The sequence below is a fragment of the Tetrao urogallus genome (assembly GCF_951394365.1).
Source record: "Tetrao urogallus genome assembly, chromosome: 3".
NCBI classification, from domain to species: domain Eukaryota; kingdom Metazoa; phylum Chordata; class Aves; order Galliformes; family Phasianidae; genus Tetrao; species Tetrao urogallus.
In genome coordinates, this window is record NC_136815.1 from 37,798,647 (window position 1) to 37,818,414 (window position 19,768).

Genomic DNA, 19,768 nt, shown 5'->3' on the forward strand with positions numbered 1-19,768 from the left:
TAGGATTTTTCATTCCTTATTACAAACTCACTGTTTAAATTGCAGTAATCCATTTATCAAGTTTGGGTACTTAAAGTTTTCATATGAAATTTTATGTGATTTATTTGCAAGAACTGCTGGCTAAACACAGCCACTCAAATAGTGAAAACTAAACCACTTTCATAACCTAATTGATCATGTTCAGTATTCTCATGTCAGATCAGATCATTCATTAGGGCTGAACTCAAAATCTGGGGAATTCTGAAGTGTTTTCACTGACATGAATTCATGGATGAGGCTTTCAGACGTTCTTTTTGATAGATTACATTAATAGCAATGTTTGAAAGTCTAGAATGCAGCTCAGAAGCTATAGAAAACTATTGTTTACCTGGTTGATTGATTCTGCATGGTAAAGGGAACTTAACAAAGGAAATCAAAACTCCATGTTTAGATTGTGGCTAATACTGTGATAAGATAATTTCTCAATGAGATAAGAGAGAAGTACTTCATGACTATGCGTAAGCCTACATTGCAATGTGCTGACAAAATAACTCATAGAATAGGTCTGAAATAAATTGTATGTATGTGATTCTCTTTCTTAAAGCATTATGTGTTTGGTTTTCTTCATACCTTTTGTTTTCCTGCACCTGTCTAGAGGTGACGACTGAATAAAAACTTTATCTGGCTTTTTTGACTTAGGATTCTTCCCTTGATTTTTATTTTGTCTTCTTTAGCTAAGGCTGCTTTCCAACTTGCTATAGAAGCTTTTTTCTCATTTCATGTGACTGCTTCCTCCCTCTTCTGAGCTCAGCTACAAAACAACAGGCAAATACACATCTCGCAGTCAGTCTGCTGAGTAAAACAGTAGCTGAAAGGGTCCTTCCATCTGAACTCTTTTTTTTTTTTTGAGGTCAATTCCAAGAATGAGTCAGATATAGTATTATAGAAGACACAGACTTTGCCTAATGAGGAACGTTTGTTGTTTGATATATATGCCAGCTTTGAATTTTATCTCTTTGTGCCAGGTTGGCATGTGGTACCCTTCAGGGTGTCACACTTGGTGAAGTCAAGCACCGTTTGAGCTTCTGCTGTTCCTGAGCACTCTCTGTTTATGAACAGATCCAATTTTTACAAAGACTCCCAACATAGCCCTGAACATCACATCCACTCATGTCTCATTTTGAAGGATTTCCCTGGAACATGGCAGAAGGGAAATTAAGATAATTTTGCATTAATGTGTTTTTCAAGAGAAACTTCTCCTTTCTTTTCTCTTCTGCTTTAGGAGAAAGCAAGCCCTAAGTGAAGAGAAAACAAAGACTGTAATGTACCTCTTCCTGCTCCAAGAGGCAGCATGCACAGAGAAGGTATTTCAGGCAAGGTGATTTATTGTAAATAATATCCATGATTGTGTTCTTAATTATTATTTCAGAAGTAAGGCTAAGATATCAGCTGGGAGTTTTCCAGGAAATAAATCAGTAGTTAACAGATTTAAAGCCTCTTAGCATCTGTGACTGCTTGTACTCCTACATTTGCTTTGAGTGCTTCTACAGCTTGGTAACAGAGCTAACCCAGACTGACTACATTTTCTCTGTTCAGAAAATTCATTTAACCTGCTCATACCAGAGTAAGAAAAAAGTATTCTATATATTATATTCTCTTAGATGGAGACTGATAAGGATGGGTACACCAGACAGGAGGCTGACTGCAAACACATTAACTGGGTTCAATGATTTCTATATCTCTTTCCAGGAAATACCAAACTCTTCAGTAACTTCTGAAAATTAGATATCTGAGCATGTCACACAAAAAAGATCACTTTTCCCTGATACCACTGAACAGCATTAGCTTCCTTTCAAATTGATTAGTTCTTCATTGTATTATTTTACTTTCAGCTTATGTGCAAATCCATAGCCCCTTTTTTTTTTGAGATACCAATATGAAATTACTAAAATGAATAGTGGATTGTAAAGAAACTTCAATGAAAGAAACTCCAAATTTTTCTTTTTTGAAATAATATGGGCAAAGATCTCAATTTATATTATACAGATGTATCCAAAGATACATCAGAAGCATTTGTTGACTTTAAAAAAATTAAATGGAATCAATCATAATAATATCTTCCCATAAATTCTTTTAACCACTAATTTGGATCCCGTAAAATTCTTTCAATAAAATTGTGAAAACCAAACCTGTAGTGACTTCTGCACACAACAAACTGGGCAAGATAAAATATACACACAACATTTATTACACAATTCAGAAAATTGGACAAATAATGTTATTTCTACTTTTGAAATATTGAAAATTTATGTATTGTTAGAGGATTACTACCATTGTTCTTAGGGCATGTTACTGCCCTGAGTTCTTTTTTACTCAAGTGAAGCAGGACAAATCTGTCTGTAATTTAGGAATTCTCTGTTTATTCTTACTCCATTAGCATAAACCTGAAAGGTAGGGAATAACTTCAAAACAAAGGAACTCGGGGGAATTATTTTCTGTTTTCTTATGAGTTTTCTGAGTGCCTTAATACCAACAACCTTTCCCAACATAAAAAAATCTAACCTAGAAGTATTTGTTAACTGCACTGTGTTCAGTGATGCTGAATTGTTTGTTGCATTTTATACACCAATCACAAAAGATCACAATATCACAGAGCACCATGCAAATCACACTACAGGAACTCAGCACATTTTAATTGTTTGCAGGATAGACAACATCGGGATATAACACGTTTGCAGTTCTGCTTTGAGAGAATTTTTTTTACTAGTCTCATAATGACTTATTTTGACTTATACCTCATAATCTACTTATTTTGAAGCAGAAAAGAGAAAATATAAGAAGGCAGCAGCAAAATTTCCCCACAGTGCAGGAAACTTCTAGAGAGTGATGAAAAGATTCTCAAAATGATTTCATTTGAGAGCTGAAAGCAGCTATCTATCTTCTCTACCAATGTGATCAGTTCTTTTTTCTCTTGCCTCAAACATACATAAGGAAGTCACCAGAGGATGAATGAATCCTTTCCTCTACCTGATTTGTCTTGATAATTCTACATATGTACAAATGTCGCTTTTAGATATGTGCTTTCTGTATCTTATCAAAATCCATTGCCACCAACAGCGTTCACAGGGATCTGGAATAAATGCTTCATTAAAGCTGGCATAATGGGAGCCTAGGTGAAAAAGAACTGCTCAGCAGTGACAACTTTCAAACTCTCTTCCTTGACTAGGTAGTTATTAGCTTATTAGCCTTCTTCAAAGAGAATGAGATTTCTGACCTTCAGAGTGACTTACAAAATCTTTGATTTTATAACCTTTGCTTTAGACCTGGCCTAAGCATATTGATCATTTATTCTGGGAATCACCAAACAACACTGGATTGGGCCAATCAATTTTTCTAACTTTGCTTGAAACCCACTTGCAGAGGGCAGCTTAGCTTACATACTGTATCATGACAGAAACGCATAAAACATTTAGCTTCTGAGCATTAACACTGCTACTTGCCTCCTATTAAGGAAATGTATTTTATATGGCATGTTCGCGCTTCCACTGTGAGTGGGACTGCTTATCACTGCTATATTCTCTGCAAAATGAGGTCATTAGTGCACCAGATGCTTGAATCTGATGCATTTGCTTTCTCTTCCAAGTCTGTACATCTCCAGAATTTTCTCAAATCAGTACTAGTACTGTACATGCAGAACTGAATACAAGACAGCTCTTCAAATCTCTCATGTTTGTTATCATCCTAAAACCCTCATTCTTTTCACTTGCAATACCTATGGTATCACCATTAGGAAAAAAACAATTTAGAAGTAAACTCTACTGAGATCTGCCTTGCTCATCATCTCTTTGACATAACACACAAATAGAACAATCTTTCATTTATCTCAGTTTCTCACTGAAATGATCTCCAAGGTAAAGAAAAATGACTAAAAAGAAACTCAAATTATGCTGATGCGTACCTAATTAGCAGAAGACCCTCTAAAAATGCTGCTCTTCTTTTCATCTTCATTGCTCAGAACCTCTGATTTCATTCTAATAAACCAGCACACATCCTCTAGGTCCTCCTGGACATCTTAACAGTGAGATATTTCCCAAACTAATTAAGAATAACCTCCTTATAATCAATATTGTGTATTACTGTTACTAACATGCACAAACTCTCAGCATCTTTTCATGTCTGCTTTTTCAAAAAGCAAAGATCTGCTGGAGAAAAACTTAAATTCATACTAAAATATAGTCTATTTTATGAACATAAGGTGAAATAAATACTACGGCTGCATTTCAGAAATGTGTGTTGAGTGGAATGCAGAATCCAATTCCAAATTATCTTGTGACAATCAAATCTCTGTGAGAAAATCTTTATTTACCTGAGTTTATCAGTCTCCTTTTGTAAAAAAGTTATCTTGCCATGGAACAATAAAAGTTTTGGCTAAACTGTTTGACTGAATGTAAATGATTATATTTTCTCGGAAGCTGTAACTAGATGGAGAGATCAGCACTCATGCTACAGAAGGCAAGCCATTGTTTTCAGAGCTAAATGTAAACATTACTTTGTTTACTCTCATTTCTCCCATACTCAGATGCAGTTATATAGAATATGAACTTATAGGCAAATGTTAATAAGAAAATTTGTATTCTGTTTCTTTTTTCTGGTGTGAGAGAAACACAGAGATTGTATCTCATGTTCTGAACACTTGGAAGGTCTTAACACATTACAGTGATGAGACTGTTTTTGTAGGTATATCAACAGACAACTAGCTGGGTAGTTTTTTATTAAAATCTATTAATAATCCAAGCAGATTTAGTCAACTACTACTTTTTTTCACTTAAACATCTGGAGTTTAATATTATTTATTTATGGCTACTTTAAGAGTACCTTGATGAACCTTGACCTGAAAATGCTTGCACAATCACTTCACAAGACATTTTTCAACAAACTGATGCTTGCTAGAGGATCCCTATGTATGTTTTACATGACAGTGGCACTGGGATATATAAAATAACACTAAACTCTTTTCTCAGAGAAGTTCTTGTCTGATTTCAAAACAGAATAGTAGAAATGTGAAGAAAACCAAAATGGTTTATGAGTAGCATATTTTCATCAATTATTTATAGTTGCTTATTGCTGTAGATCACTGTTAGCCAATTTGTATTCTTTTTCTCTCACAGTTGATAATTTACTTACATGATGAGGCTACTTTCTCATATATTTGGTACTTACTACTGATTTGGAGATTGAATTCAAATAGCAAGGACAATGTTGTAGAAAACAACTCTTACCATCAAAGAATGCCATCTCTGGATTGCCAGCTTCTAAAATATTAGCAGAAAAAAATCCATGTGAGCAAGCTTAATTATCACTTTTCTTCATATGTTATGATTATATTCAAAAAGGAACTTCGGTAATAACTAGGAAGTAAATAACACTCTACTGTTGTAACAAAAAAGATGATCTGTAGCAAAATACTCACTTTCAGCAGTTAGCTCCTTCACAGTTTTCCCATCATCTTGATATTCACCTAACCACCTTTCATTGCATAGACAAAAAGAATGAGATTAATAACAACTATCAGTATTGATGATTATCAGCAACTAATCAGACAATTACCTTTGCTCCCTTTTCTATCAGATTATGCCTTTAAATTACCTCCTAAGCCAAATTTTCTTATATACCTTCATCAGAGTTAACATTATTTGTACTGGGAGAGCCTACTTTACTCTGCTCTCAGCAAAAAATTGGAAATTTCATGATAGTTTAATGAAGCAATATAGCACCTTGGATGAAATACGCTATATGATATAATAAGTATTTTCAGGATCAGACATTCAATTGTACATTCAAGTACCACCTGCAGTGGTCAGATAGATTCATTGTACTTAAAATGATATATAAAACCAGGTCAGCAAGTTTATATAAATTCTATAGATGTATAATCAATAGATATCAAGATGTTATAATCACAATATAATTGTATAATCAATGGATATCAAGATGTAATAATCACAATATAAACAAGAGAGTTAGGCAAAATAGACAACGATCACAAAAAGAGAATAGGTGGAAGAGCTTACCCTTCGGCTGAGCTTACCACAAAGCACCAAGAGAGGTGATCTCCAGAAGAGATCCTTCCCCACTGGTAGCCAGCTCTTAAATAGGTCTAGGAGAGGTGGAGCCTGGCTCCACCCCTTCCGGCAGCACAGGTGAATTGCCTTCACCTGTGCTCCTCTGGCTGACTCATGGCTCGCCTCAGGTGATCAATCAGAGGTTCAGGCCATGACTCAGCAGTTCCCATACAAGAGATACGCAGCAGTGAACTGAATTTGTCCTTTATCTTTCCTTTTCTTTGATACAGACGAATTTAAGGAGCTGTCCTGTAAAATCTCATCCATATCTTTCAGTTGCCATTCGTATAATAACACTTTGCAGCCATTAACATCTTTTTTTTTTTTTAAGTAAAAAAGTATGTGCTCATTATCATTTTCTATTCTATTGGGTCCATATAGATGTGGCTTTTGTTTAAACCCAAAGATCCACAATATATTTCACTTCTAGTACGTAACAAAAATATGTAATAATATGTAATGCACGAAGTCTAGACTCCAATGTATTTCAGCTATGGTTGCAATAAATAGCTCGATTAACTTTTGTAAACTCTTTCCACATTCACTACTAAGAAGGAAAAAAAAAAACCATTAGCATTTTGTAAAAATAGAAAGCAGATTTTTACACTTTGGCAGCACACTTATATTGCATAAACAATGACATTCCTTTAGTTCTCTATTTAATAATCTTAATTTATTTTTTTCTAAGAGCTTAATGATTCCCTTTTGACATAGCAGTTTTATACAGCTCTGATGTGCTCATGAAGTTCCTTAAGAGAAGTCTTACAAAAGCTCCCTGACATTAAGGAAACAATTGCCTCATTTGAGTCCCTTTCCAATAGCCATATTCAATGCATACCAAAAGACATACTAAGACAAGAACCTGATCATCAGAACAATACTCAACAGGAGAAAATGGGTATTAGGTAATAATTTCTAGGAACTTTGCAAACAGAAACTGTTGCTTTGTGGTATTATTTTGTAAACAGGAAGCATTCTTAAAGAGGCACCTGTATTGAACTGCTAAAGACTTTCACAATTACAATGTACAGTTCCCAAAATAACACGGAAATCATTTCAGCAATGTAGCCTAAACTCACAAGTTCTGGAAACCATGTATACCAGAAATAGCTAGATTTAAATTATAATTCTTCACATGATTTCTATTGTATTAAATATACAAATGCAGAGGTAACACAAACAAATTCTTACTTTTGTATGCTCATCTATTTAATATTTTTTTCTATTTTAAGTCATGTGATTCAACATACTGACAGCAGCTAAGAGTTCAGGTTGCAGTTGGCTCAGGTAATAAAATATTTAGAACAGGCTATTAAGTAATTGTTAGAACTGAAAGTCAGGCATTTTCCAATCTTGCACATGACAGTAAAATTCTAGACCTAGTTATACACAGAAATAGTGATTTATCAAATACAGAAATATTTTACATCTTCTATAGGAGGAAAGTTAAAGGCTTTCTAAAGATTTGTGGAATGCACACAAGGTTTTAAGCAACCAAGGGAGATGCACTGACCAAAATCAATACATCTAGATCTTTTCACATAATAGTTTTCATAAAGGCAAGAACTGAAACCTCAGTTATTTTCATGTGGTCTCTGTATAATTGAAATAAAGGAAATATTAATGCACCTTTTTGCTTGTTTTGGGCTTCTCTGCATTAGCTAATTCTCTGCATTCTCCTTCCCCTACCAACCCAGCAAACTTCAGCTTCACCAGCAAAATTTTGCATTCCTAGTCCTTTGAGAAACTCTAGGGCATTGCTCGTATATCTAAGCTGTGTGCACGTGCCTGTTCTGAAGAATTTTTCCCCAGGTTGCCAAGAGTATAATGAACTAATTCTGTTTTGCCACGAATGACATACCTGTTACAAGGAAATACAACTTCTTTCCCTTTCTTTCCTTCTTTATAGTTAATAACAATCTTGTCCAAGAACCACCCATTACCTGTGTTGAAATAACAAAAGTTTATCATCTGAAATAATGCACTTGTTTAAATAATAATAATAATAATAATATAGAAAACAAAATGGCCAAGATGATATTTCTCATCAGAAAAACAGTTCCCATTAGGACAGAGTTCAACTAAATGAGTAAATTAACACAATGAAAGCCATATTATTCTCTGTCTATTGCAAGATCTACAATGTTGACTATTCTCCATCTTACACTGTTGTAATTTTAAGGGGGAATGGAATTTTTTGTTTTGCTTGGAGACAAGCATTTGCATATGTCTGTGAACTGCCAACACCATTCACATCACAGCCTACATCTTCTTATTCCTTGTGATCAGGTACAAGAACATTAGGACAAATCTGCTTATGCAGTTATGAGAGATCTGCATGACTGCTAGATTATTTGTTCCTTTGTGAGTGAAGTTATTCTACATAACAGTATTAATTAAAAAATCATTCATATCTACTGCTTCCATTTGCATGTGCTCTTACTTAGCTTCTGAAAATTGTATGCCTTAGATTTTACAGTATATGTTTATTTGCATAAACTACAAAGTCAAAATATACGTAAGTCTGCATGAACATTCGATTAACAATTCTGATATAAGCGAATGTTAAAAGCAAACAGAAGGTGTTCTACTGCATATGCGGCAAGCCTCCTCAAAAAGCTTTTCAAATTTCCATTTTAAAAGTCTATATTTCAAGGGTATACTTTTGTTTATTTTAGTCTCTGTAAAGAATAGAAAGAGCCTTATTTACAGAATTTTTTTTTAATATGTAATATAATAATCATCATTGAAGTCTCTTTTTGCCATCCTGCCCAATGAAATAGAGTGAAGAAATTTCTTTTGATCTTGCAACAGCAACATTTTAAATTTATATAGTATTTAAATTACAAAGCATCTAAGCACTTTATAGTCTCCCCATGTAATTTAATCACCTTCTACTCAAAACTTTCTGGGAGGTCAGAAAAGTCAGTTTTACCAGCAAAGGTATGTAAGTTTTAACACACTTTTAGGTTCTATAAAATCTGTAAATATTAGTATTTTAAGTAGAAAAAAGCAAAACAGAACAGAAATTCCTAGGCTATTTTTCAAGTAATAAATACATTCATCAGCACAAGAGTAAGAGTGAGGTATGACTGCTACTGGCCTACTACACTGACAGGAAAAAATGCTTAAGAACTTGCTTTTACGAAACAAATAGCATTTCCCTTTAATTAATAGACAGGACATTGTTCCAGTCTTGCTTTTGTTTGCTTGCTTGTTTGTTTTCCTTTGCACAGAGCTGTATCTCTGCCAGATAGAAAAAAAAAAAAAATAGGACTGGCAGGCAAAGTGTTTAAAATTTTCATTGATAAAAAGCATGTATCAGCAAACACAGTAAAACTGTGCAAGAAAATTATTAATAATCTTCTCATTATACCAGTTTTCCCTTTCTTTTCCACATTCTATTGCACTGACTTTTGAATCTACAGTGTACATGAGTAGACTCATATAGTGGTTTTACAGTGTACATGTGTAGACTCATATAGTGGTTTTATTTATATTATATATATATATTATATATATATATATATTGGTTTCTCTTAAAGATCATCATTATAAATGATTCTATGACTCCATGATTCTATGTGATCAAAGTCTCATCTCTTCTCACAGAAACACAGAAGAAATTCACATATTGGAATACAAGTACTTATTCTGACATGGTTCCTCATAGGAATGTTTCAGGAGAAACATCACCCTCAGTTTCCTGATGAAAACCATGAAACCCACCCAATGAGTCAGTGGCAGAAGCACAGATGCTCAGAGCACCTTTTAGGCTAGCAGGCACTTCTGCCTACAGAAGTATCGGATTTATCATGGCACTCCAAGAAATGAGCCTATCCCATGTGCATGTGTAGGTCTCAGCAGCAGCAAATGGATTCACACAACAGGTTGCAGGGCTCCATGTAGTATCTTAAATGAAGGAGAGCACTTGTAGGTCAGGGTGTGTTATCTTGCATGCATCAAGATGGAGTAAGAGAGTAGGAGAAGTGGCCTGGAGACCAGGGATGTGAATTGATGACCTTCTAGGAACCAGGAAGTCTGTGCCAACTGACAGCGAGACTGCTGAATGTAAGGGATTGCCTGAGAGACATGTGTGTCTAGGTGTGTTTCTATTTACTGGAAGGATCCAGAGTCCGCGGATCTAGAGAAATGTCTGCATGTGCTTGGGGACCTAGATCTGTACTGGCAGCTGTGTGAGCCTCAGAGTCTGACTGGCCCAGATGCCAGCAGCTGAGGAGAGTGAGGATCCAGAGTCACTACTGGGCAGACTGAGCATCTAACACCAGTTACTAGGTACCTTATATATACATATATACAATACGTTTATATTTACAGACCACCATTCTGATCAGTTGGAGAAGGGAATGGGCTGAGGCCATTGGTCCTGTTTATGCCTGTGTGAGTGCTGAGTCTTTGTTGGCACTAATATGGCTGGCCATTGGAACATGAACTGAGTTTTGCTAATAACAGGACAGGGGTAACAACTGCCATGTTCATGCTGTTCTTTTAGATCACTTCCAATAACTATCCCAGTGACTGGTACAGTTCTCCTCAAAAGCTGTTTTCAAATACCTTGTTCTCACAGTGTCTACACTGCTCAAAACTTACCATTGGTTTCACAAGGTATTGCATGAGTCATACCACTGTTAGCATATTGAAGCAGAACAACATTAAAGAACAACACTGCACTGTGCTAGGGTCCAAATACTGACACTGCAAAAGCTATGTTTCCAAAGGCACATAAACCAGATGATTACAAGAACATTTGCCAGCCATGAGAAGAAACCTGCAAAAAAATGACTATGACCCCGATCCTAGACCTTACAGAGGTCTCTCTCCTACCCTAAAGAAAGCATATGTTTCACGATCCTGCCAGGATAGTTCCCAAATTCAGATTAAAGACCTTCTGCCCTATCATTCAAGCAGGTGATACGATTAGAACAGTGGATAGCCCCATCTCTAATGGAACACTCATTCCTCCTTCTCGCTCACAAATGACAGTTTCTGTAGACGGCCACTCTTCTGACTTATTAGAGTATTCTAGCTCTCATCCATTGCCTTACCCCACTTCCACTCACCTCAGGCTTATTTCAGATTAGTATGAGACGAATTCAAAAGAAACTTGTGAAATATCTGTCTGTACTGAGTACAATCAACAATTTTAATTACCTAGGCATAAATGTAATCAAATAGGGAATTCAATCCATGTTCCTGTTTAGAGAACAAAATCTCAATTAGTGAGAAACAGAGAGAAGGTAGACTCTGTCACACTGCCTTTTCAGTTATGCTCTAGGATATGTTTAGTTATATTCTAGGATACGGAACACTCAGGTACAATCATCTGTATTGCTGAAGACAGTAAAATCTAGAAAATTACAAAGATTTGAGTATCAGCTTTACACCCTACACCATGGCCAAACGCTAAGGCTACTTCAGTAATAGTCACACAGCTCAGTGCCTTGGACAGCACAATCACCATACTGGGCATTGCTTGAGGTCGTTTCGGAAGAGAGTGAAGGTCTTTTCCTGATCTAGTATCAAACATAGCCTTGAGCAGCTTTAAAAACATTTCTGCATTTTTAAAAAGGGGGAAATAATTTTAAAGGGGAATTTAAGGGTTTTAAACTAAGACAGAGAAGATTTAGGTTAGATATTAGTTTTTCCACACAGAGGGTAGCGATGCACTGGAACAAGTAGCCCAAGGAGGTTGTGGATGCCCCATCCCTGGAGGCATTCAAGGCCAGGCTGGATGTGGTTCTGGGCAGCCTGGTCTGGTGGTTGTCAAGCCTGAACAAAGCAGGGGGTTGAAACTACGTGATCTTAGACGTCCTTTTCAACCCAGGCCACTCTATGATTCTATACAAAGTGTCTCTTCAAACCTATTAACTTGGAAACATTTTTGCAGTATTTACATCTCCAATACTTTTAAATACCAGCCTTCTCTTCAATGACATCATTCCAGAGATGTGCAATTGAAGGGCCTATATCAAAAAATATTCTCTATGCAAAATTCTTTTTTCTGAAAACACTACAAGATGAGTGCAATGCCAGATAATGGAACAGGTCCACATTGACTTACACAGATTAAATTAATAACATCTACTCCCATTGCCCAAAGTAGCAAAGAAATAAGGCTATAGCTATTCAAAATTTGATTGGTACTGAAGCAGATGTTGAATATCTTTATTTCTATTCCATTTGTTCTTTACTCTGTCTAATGAAAGATTATTTTACTTTCGTAAGCAACATTTTCATGAATTTTTAATATGCAAATGAATGGTGTTCTGTTATAAACAAACTTAAATGAAGTGGATTATTTGACATTAAATCTGTTTCCTCTTTACTGACTATTACCACTGTTTTTCACCATCCCATCACTGTGATTGCTCTGCAGGAAGACTTTTTATCACTGTAAGACCTTCTGTCCCAATCTGAATGTAGGATGTAATATAAATAACACGTTACATTTAAAAAGGACTTGAAAAGAGACTGGTCTCTAGAAAGTTAAATCCTACCTGGACCAGTTCCATCATGGCTAATCAGAACTTTCTCCAAGTCTCCAAGTGAGACAGCCTTTATGAAGAAAATATCCATCTGTGGAAACATTCAAGGAAAATAACAAAGGTCACAATCACAGCTATCATTTTAAGAGTATAGTCATTTATTTTTTTTTTTTTCTTTTGCAAAATAAACATGGGTTTCTTATATTGGTCTTGGCCAGATAGGACAAATGTATGAAAATTTTCCAAGGGGAAGAGCACCTTAAAAAATATTCCACAGAATAGCATTTGATTCCTTTGACGTGACACAATGATTAAATGTGAAGAATGCTTTGGTCATCTTTATAGCTCTTTCTGCCTCACAAAGAATGGAAAAATTCTTGGGAATAAGGATTTAGAGGTTGATTCTAAAATTCATAATGATGTATTCAGGAGAACAAAAATGGTATTTTTACTATTTTATGTGTATGTCTAATATAAATAATCAGCACTACATAAATTCTACTATTCCGTGCTTTTAGAAAAGAATTTTTTTCCAAAATCAACAGATAAATATTATTCACATCATGTAATTCTGTATATAGCATTGAATAAAGAAAATCTATGAGAAAGCAGCAAGCTGCTTATATTAAAATAACTAAAAAGATGTTTACACATGTTGAAGAAACAGTTTGCAAGCCATAATTTACTCTTATTGATCAGAACTAGCACTGATTTTACTTCACCTGTCCATGTTGAAACTTTACTTTATTGTTCTTAGATCTATGGAGCTTCCTTTTGCCAGCATCTCCTCTTGTCCCAATAAGATTGATATAAACATTAAAATCTGTTTCAGCACCAAGTTTAGCACCTGTGTGAACATGGATCTCATACACAAGCACTAGAAGAAGAAAAAGCTTGAAATTATCCTTATAGTTCATACATGATTCAAAACCTTTCTCAACAAAATTTGGCCAGAAGACCACAAGTTTGTAAATAGTAACAGCTATCCATGTCTGTCCCCTGTAGGTTCAAGCCTCGTAATTCTCGATGCACAAAACACCCTGAAAATACTAAACTTTGCATTTATGCTGAGTATAGGAGTCCATCGGCTCAAAGCGGTCTATCTAGTAAAAGTTCCCTTGTGCTCCATTTTCTTCTCTCGTTCTATGTTTAGTATTCATGATTTCAGGGCGTAATTTGCAAAATCATTCTTGCCAAGTTATCTGGAGACTTGTTCCTTAGGCGTGCTCTCAGACAATGGTTACATTTCACTGGTACCAAGACATTGTCAACCTCCAGATTTGTGTAAAACAGAATTTTGCGATGCGTAACCTTAACATGACAAGAATAGTAAGATCATGAATCTCAGCAATTTTAGATTTTCACCTCACACACAGTGGTGAACAAGAACATGAATGGATTTCCTCGTTATAAAAGGTGGACACCCAACCTGCTTCTGAAGGTTTCATCATTTATCACTAGTGGATGCTAACTCTTTTAAAGAAAGCTTTGAATTAAAAGATACTCACAACTTTTTAATTTCTCTTGTTCTAGAAAAAAAAAAAAGTCTTACAGATAAATAAATATCTTCAAGGAATTAAGGCATATAACTCAGAGTTACTATATTAATGTGTTTTTCACCACAGTAATATAACTGCTTACCAAATAAGCATACTTACATTAAAAATAACTAATTGTAATAATTACATACTATTATATTTCATGCAATTTTTCCTCATTCTGACTTACAAAAACATTCCTATTTACATTTTAATGGCAATTTTTCCATGCAATGTGTCTGCTCTATTCACAGCTGGTCACTTCTGCTTCTATCTAGTAAGTCACAGAGGAAATTACTGTTTCAATAATGGAAAATTTTATAGCACTTTTGAAGTAAAGAAAGGCAGTGGCAGTCCTAACAACACTACCTTTAAGAGGGAACTAGGTTGAAAACAGTTGAAGCTTGATACTGGAAAAAAAATCCTACAAATATTTAAGCTGTATTACTCTTACACTACCAAATAGTAGAATCATGCATTTTCTATAAATTTTTCATTCACTGAACCCCATGGCAACTTATAAGACTTAAACATCATACCACTGAACGAGTAATTTCTGATTCCCAGCAGAATATTTAAAGAAGTAGTAAAATAATATGGCAAGCACTTAAGGGCAGAAAATACCCCCAGATGTATTCAAAAGTAGGTAGGAAATGTTGATGACAGTATGCTTAAGAAATTAGAAAACTTTTAATTCATATGAAATAATCCTGAACTAGAAAGGACACTGTCTCCAACTCAATGCCACTATTACAACTGTGACTCAAAATTGCAGGAAAGCGTCCTGATCAATTTTATTATTTTCTACACTTCCAACCATTCACTGTAGCTCTCACATCCCTGCATTACTATATCACCAGATAGACGGAGATATGAATAATCTCCACAATACACATTTTCAAAAAACAGTCTTAAGGTTTCTCACAGAGCACATGGTGTTAAAAAAAAAAGGGAGGTGGGGCTAGCAAGTAACAAAAAGAAATGGAGCTATTAATTTGCATAGTTAAGTTATGTGTTCAAATGTCATTTTATATCATAGAGTTTTTGACTCATAAAACTACAGAATAACTGAATTTTGAAGGGGCTCACAAGGATCATTGAGTTCAACTCTTGGCTCCACACAGAATCACATAAAAAATCAAACCCTATATGTGAAACTATTGCCCAAACACTACTGGACCTCCAGCACTCAGGGCTGTGCCCACTGCATGGGCAGCCTGCTCCCCCCCCACCGCCCTGTGTTGCAGACCCTTTCCCTAACCCCCAGCTCCCCTCCCCTGACGCAACTCCATGCCTTTCCCTCAGGCCCTGTCACTGTCACACAGAGCAGAACTCAGAGCTGCCTCTCTGCTCCCCGTGAGGAGCTGCAGCCATCATCAGGCATCCCCTCAGCTCCTCTGCTCTGGGCTGAGCAAACCCAGGGACCTCAGACACTTCTCATACACCTCAACCTCTAGACTCTTCCTCATGTGCACAGCCCTCCTCTGGTGACTCTTAAATAGCTTTATGTCCTTCTTATGTTGAGGTGCCCAAAACTACACACAGTGCTCAAGGTGATGCCAAGTACTCATAACACTTTATCATTACTTTTGCTATATTCATACTGCACATAGTTCAATAACAGGAGGATACTTGACGATTAAGACATTATTCAAAGGACAGAAAATAATGGGTGACAATATGCAATGAAAGGAAACATTCTAGAAAGCAAAGAGTCACACTGATCATGAACGGGACAAAGTCTTTTCAGGGAGTGGGGAAGGTGAGAGATCACATTTCCAAAAAAAAAAAAACCCTAAAGATTATATTCAGTATTGCCATCCATTTTAATAACAGAGCTAGACTACCTGAGGAGGAAGGCACTATGGATCAGCATGAAGTCTCCTTCATGCTTTTATGTTCTTACATTGTCATTCTGAAAAAGGAAAGTATCAGTGGGAGCCAAGTAAAAGGGTTTAGCTAAGGAAAGACTGACTATGCTATGACTGTTTATACACAAAAATTGGTTTCTGTATTATTTATACCTACAAGTAATTCCCACGATCAAAACTGTAAAACTTCCATAATGGTAACTACTCCGTTAAAGCATAGACAAGGCTATTCTAATAAACCCCTTCACAATAAATGATTACTAAAAGAGAATACAAATGATTTTTTTCCTTTCTGGAGGAACACCAAACCAAATGGATTAAGTACAGGAAATACCAGAACAGAAGATACTTTTTTTTTTTTTTTTTTTTTTTTTTTTTTTTTTTAAAACACCATGGAACACACAACACAAAGATATTAGAAGCTAAATAAATGACAGATCCTTTTGTAGCTCTGCACTTCTCTTTGGTAACCAGAGAGATTATAATGATCTAATCAAGTACATTCGATTGCTACAAGCCTAAATAATTTAGTCTGAAGTAGAAAACATGTACATGTTGAAATGTAAAGAACAGAAAAATATTTTCCATTTTCCTTGCATCTATACATCTTTCACCATCTGGAGAACGTTAGATCTGGCATTTATTTAGGCTACACAATCTGTATTATTTAGAAAGAACCTTCTTAACAAAAAGACCAGATTATACTTCAATTTTTTATATAAATTAACAATACTCTATGAATTAGGGTGCTGTATTAGGATAATAAATGGAATGCTCCTTTACCTTAGCTTGTCTGTATGCTCACACATTTTGTAGGAAACTCACAATTAAAAATAATAATAATAATAATAAAATGCAAGGAAAATATTATTCAAAAATGTCCTGTACATCCCACTACAGAAAAGTGTTTGGAATAAAATAAGCTTTCACTAAATAAACTGCATAGGTTAGATATTTTCTCTGCAAATGGCAACGTAGTTTACAGAGTAACTAAACCAGATGCAATTTCTTCAAACTGTCAAGTAGTTCCTCTGTATTGCAGAATAGCTACAAAAGAGTGTTAATGGCTACTGAGTAGGGATTGCTTAAATATTATGCCACTATATAACAGATAAGGCAAGGCATAGCAGCTGTTTGATGAACACTTAAGACAGATACAACCAAGACTGGAGAACAATCCTATCAGCTGAATGCACTGCTGAGATAGCAAGACTCACCATATGTGAAATTTGCTTGTTTGTAGTTTTCTGTTCATTGTTTGTTGTGTGTGTATGGTAAAACAAGAAAATCTTAGCAAGTATGTTCAGCCTCTGTGTCTGATTTCATTTCCTCTGAGAAACTGATCTAATCTAAGGCCCTCACTGTCACAACATCTGAAATAGAGACATGCTTCACAGCAGTAAGAAAAAGCAATCACACAATTTTGAGAATTACAGTTCTATGACCTGATCCTCTTCTCTGCAGCGGCATTTTCGTTACACGATATTCTACTGATTTAATGAAACTACATCAACAGAAAACTGAGATGGCAAAAAATAGAGGTAGAAAAAAAAAAGATATAAAATAGGCAGAAAAAAAAAAGAAATAAAAAGTTGAATAATATAAAGACAACTATTGAACAGAAGTCATGAAATACTACTTCAGCATTCAAAGGGACCTGTTAGACTCACATTTAGACAGTTCTATCTAATGTGGGGCATATTAGAGTGATAGAACAAACACCCTGAAAAATGCAATAAGTTTGATAAAGGATATAAGAGGATTAATTAACACAGAATGGCTGGAGTAAATCTCAGGTAGCACTCACTAGAAAATAAAGTGACCTTCTGGACAGTAAGAGATTGAGATTTACAAGTTCCTAAAATGGTTGATTAAGACAAGCTTAATAATCAAACAGAAAACTCTGAGACATGGATGCATAGATGAAAAAGTTGAAAGAAGGGAGAGAAAATGTTTTCAGACGGAGGTGGTGAGTTCTAAATGGTTGTACAAAAGATAGACACCAAATCAATAGAACTATGCTTAAAAATGGCATAGGTGCTTAATACCAAAAGGAGTATAAGAGTTACTGAGCAGTCAGTGTATAAATTTCAAATCTATATTCTCTTAGTCTGTAAAAACACACTACTGCTACTGTTTGAGATATTATCTTGAGACTTCTAGTGTTTTGTTATGTCTCAACTCCAGCTTCTGGCTTCTATCAATAACATTTTCATGAACATGAACTACCTGGACAAAAGTGAGAAAGAAAGGAAGTTCTGTTTCTATGGTCATGAAGTAAATGTGAACTAAGGGCATATGAAGCCAATAAAATATAAATTAAAGAACCCTTTTCTTTCTTTCTTTCTTTCTTTTTTTTTTCAGATTTCTAATTCTGGGCACCTGAATCAAGGTTTCCAGTGTATAGGATAAGGTATATTTCTGATCATTCACCAATGGCAAGAGTTAGTTTGACCTCCAATCTGTAAGCACAGAATATACCTCTCATTTCCTTCTGAAGAAGTGATATGCAGAATTCAGTCACAAGCAGCAAAATTTGTTCTGCATTAAAGACTAAATAAATATTTTGGTATGTTTTGAGAAGAGAAAATAATAATCATATTAAGGTTGAAGAAGAATTTATCAGTGAGAATAACAGAAAAGCTTTCATGGCTGAAATATTTGTCTTTTCATGTTGACTTAATACATGTTACTGACCTACTGTTATTTCTTTCCACAGTAATTTTAACAAAGGAGTCATTAATTTAAAGTTCCATTTAAGAGTAGAGGAATTTCAGAGATATAGAATTATCACATTATTCATACACTGAATAGGTTTCCTCCATATTGCAGCTGAGCCCAACGACACTGTTGTGCATATTAGTTTGAGTCAAGAAACTGAATTTCCTGATAGGCCCAGGGAATTCTTGCTTTCTTGCTTGCTGATTTTAGAGCAAAATAATAGATTCTTTTTGGATGAAACTAAACCAGAGGATACATTCCAGGAAAACAATGAAGATGATCTTGCCAGAAATTGGCAATATGTCCAATTGGCAATCAGAACGAGCCCAGACTTACTTCCCATTTAGAGCACATGATGATGCCTCTGGTTTCTTAGCTCACTGAGTTTTTAACACATACTGCTTCACTGCACGAATCCACTCCTGTCAGTCTGCCAGTACAAACAGACAAACTGGCCAAAGAGCACAAAACACAGAGAGACAGTAATTGCTATACAACGTTAAAATTGTTGGACTGTTGCTATCCAGTCCTCATCTAAGAATGGTGATCCAATATATCAGGACAATGCAACAGGGTAATAACGGCCTGGGCTCTTTGCTTCCCTATGATATTCCTGCTTTAATTAAATTATCATTTTACTTTGATTCATTAAACAGAAAGACTGAAGCTCCGTCATAGAATTTTATCATTTAGTACTTGCCACCTGATCTGCAGAAATAATATTTGGCATTTTGCCATGACAGGAGGGTAAAACGTGGATTGGCGCAGAATTAAGTTTAAAACAGTACAAATTCTTAATGGCTAATGGTGTTTGAGAGGTACTGTCTTCCCCAGAAGTGAAGCATAGACTTTTTGAGGAGTTATAAATACAAAAACCCTATCAACTGAAGACATTTCAATTACAATTACAGAATCTGAGTTTCTAATATCTGCTTTCATTTACTCCTGGTATTTAGAGCAATATTGTAAAAACCACATATGGAAAATTTTCAGTGATTTAATAGATGTTATTATTCTAAGGATCTAGCACT

At 35.3% G+C, this 19,768-nt stretch overlaps 1 protein-coding gene across 1 annotated transcript in view; it reads right to left on the reverse strand.

The window, feature by feature from the left end:
* Positions 1–19,768, reverse strand: part of RP1 (RP1 axonemal microtubule associated) — a gene marked incomplete at both ends in the record, with an annotated part of 183,132 nt that overhangs the window by 87,621 nt on the left and 75,743 nt on the right. The window contains 4 exon segments of the mRNA XM_079533866.1: positions 5,450–5,505; positions 7,963–8,044; positions 12,620–12,698; positions 13,330–13,484. Of these exon segments, the coding sequence (XP_079389992.1) occupies positions 5,450–5,505; positions 7,963–8,044; positions 12,620–12,698; positions 13,330–13,484 (372 nt within the window).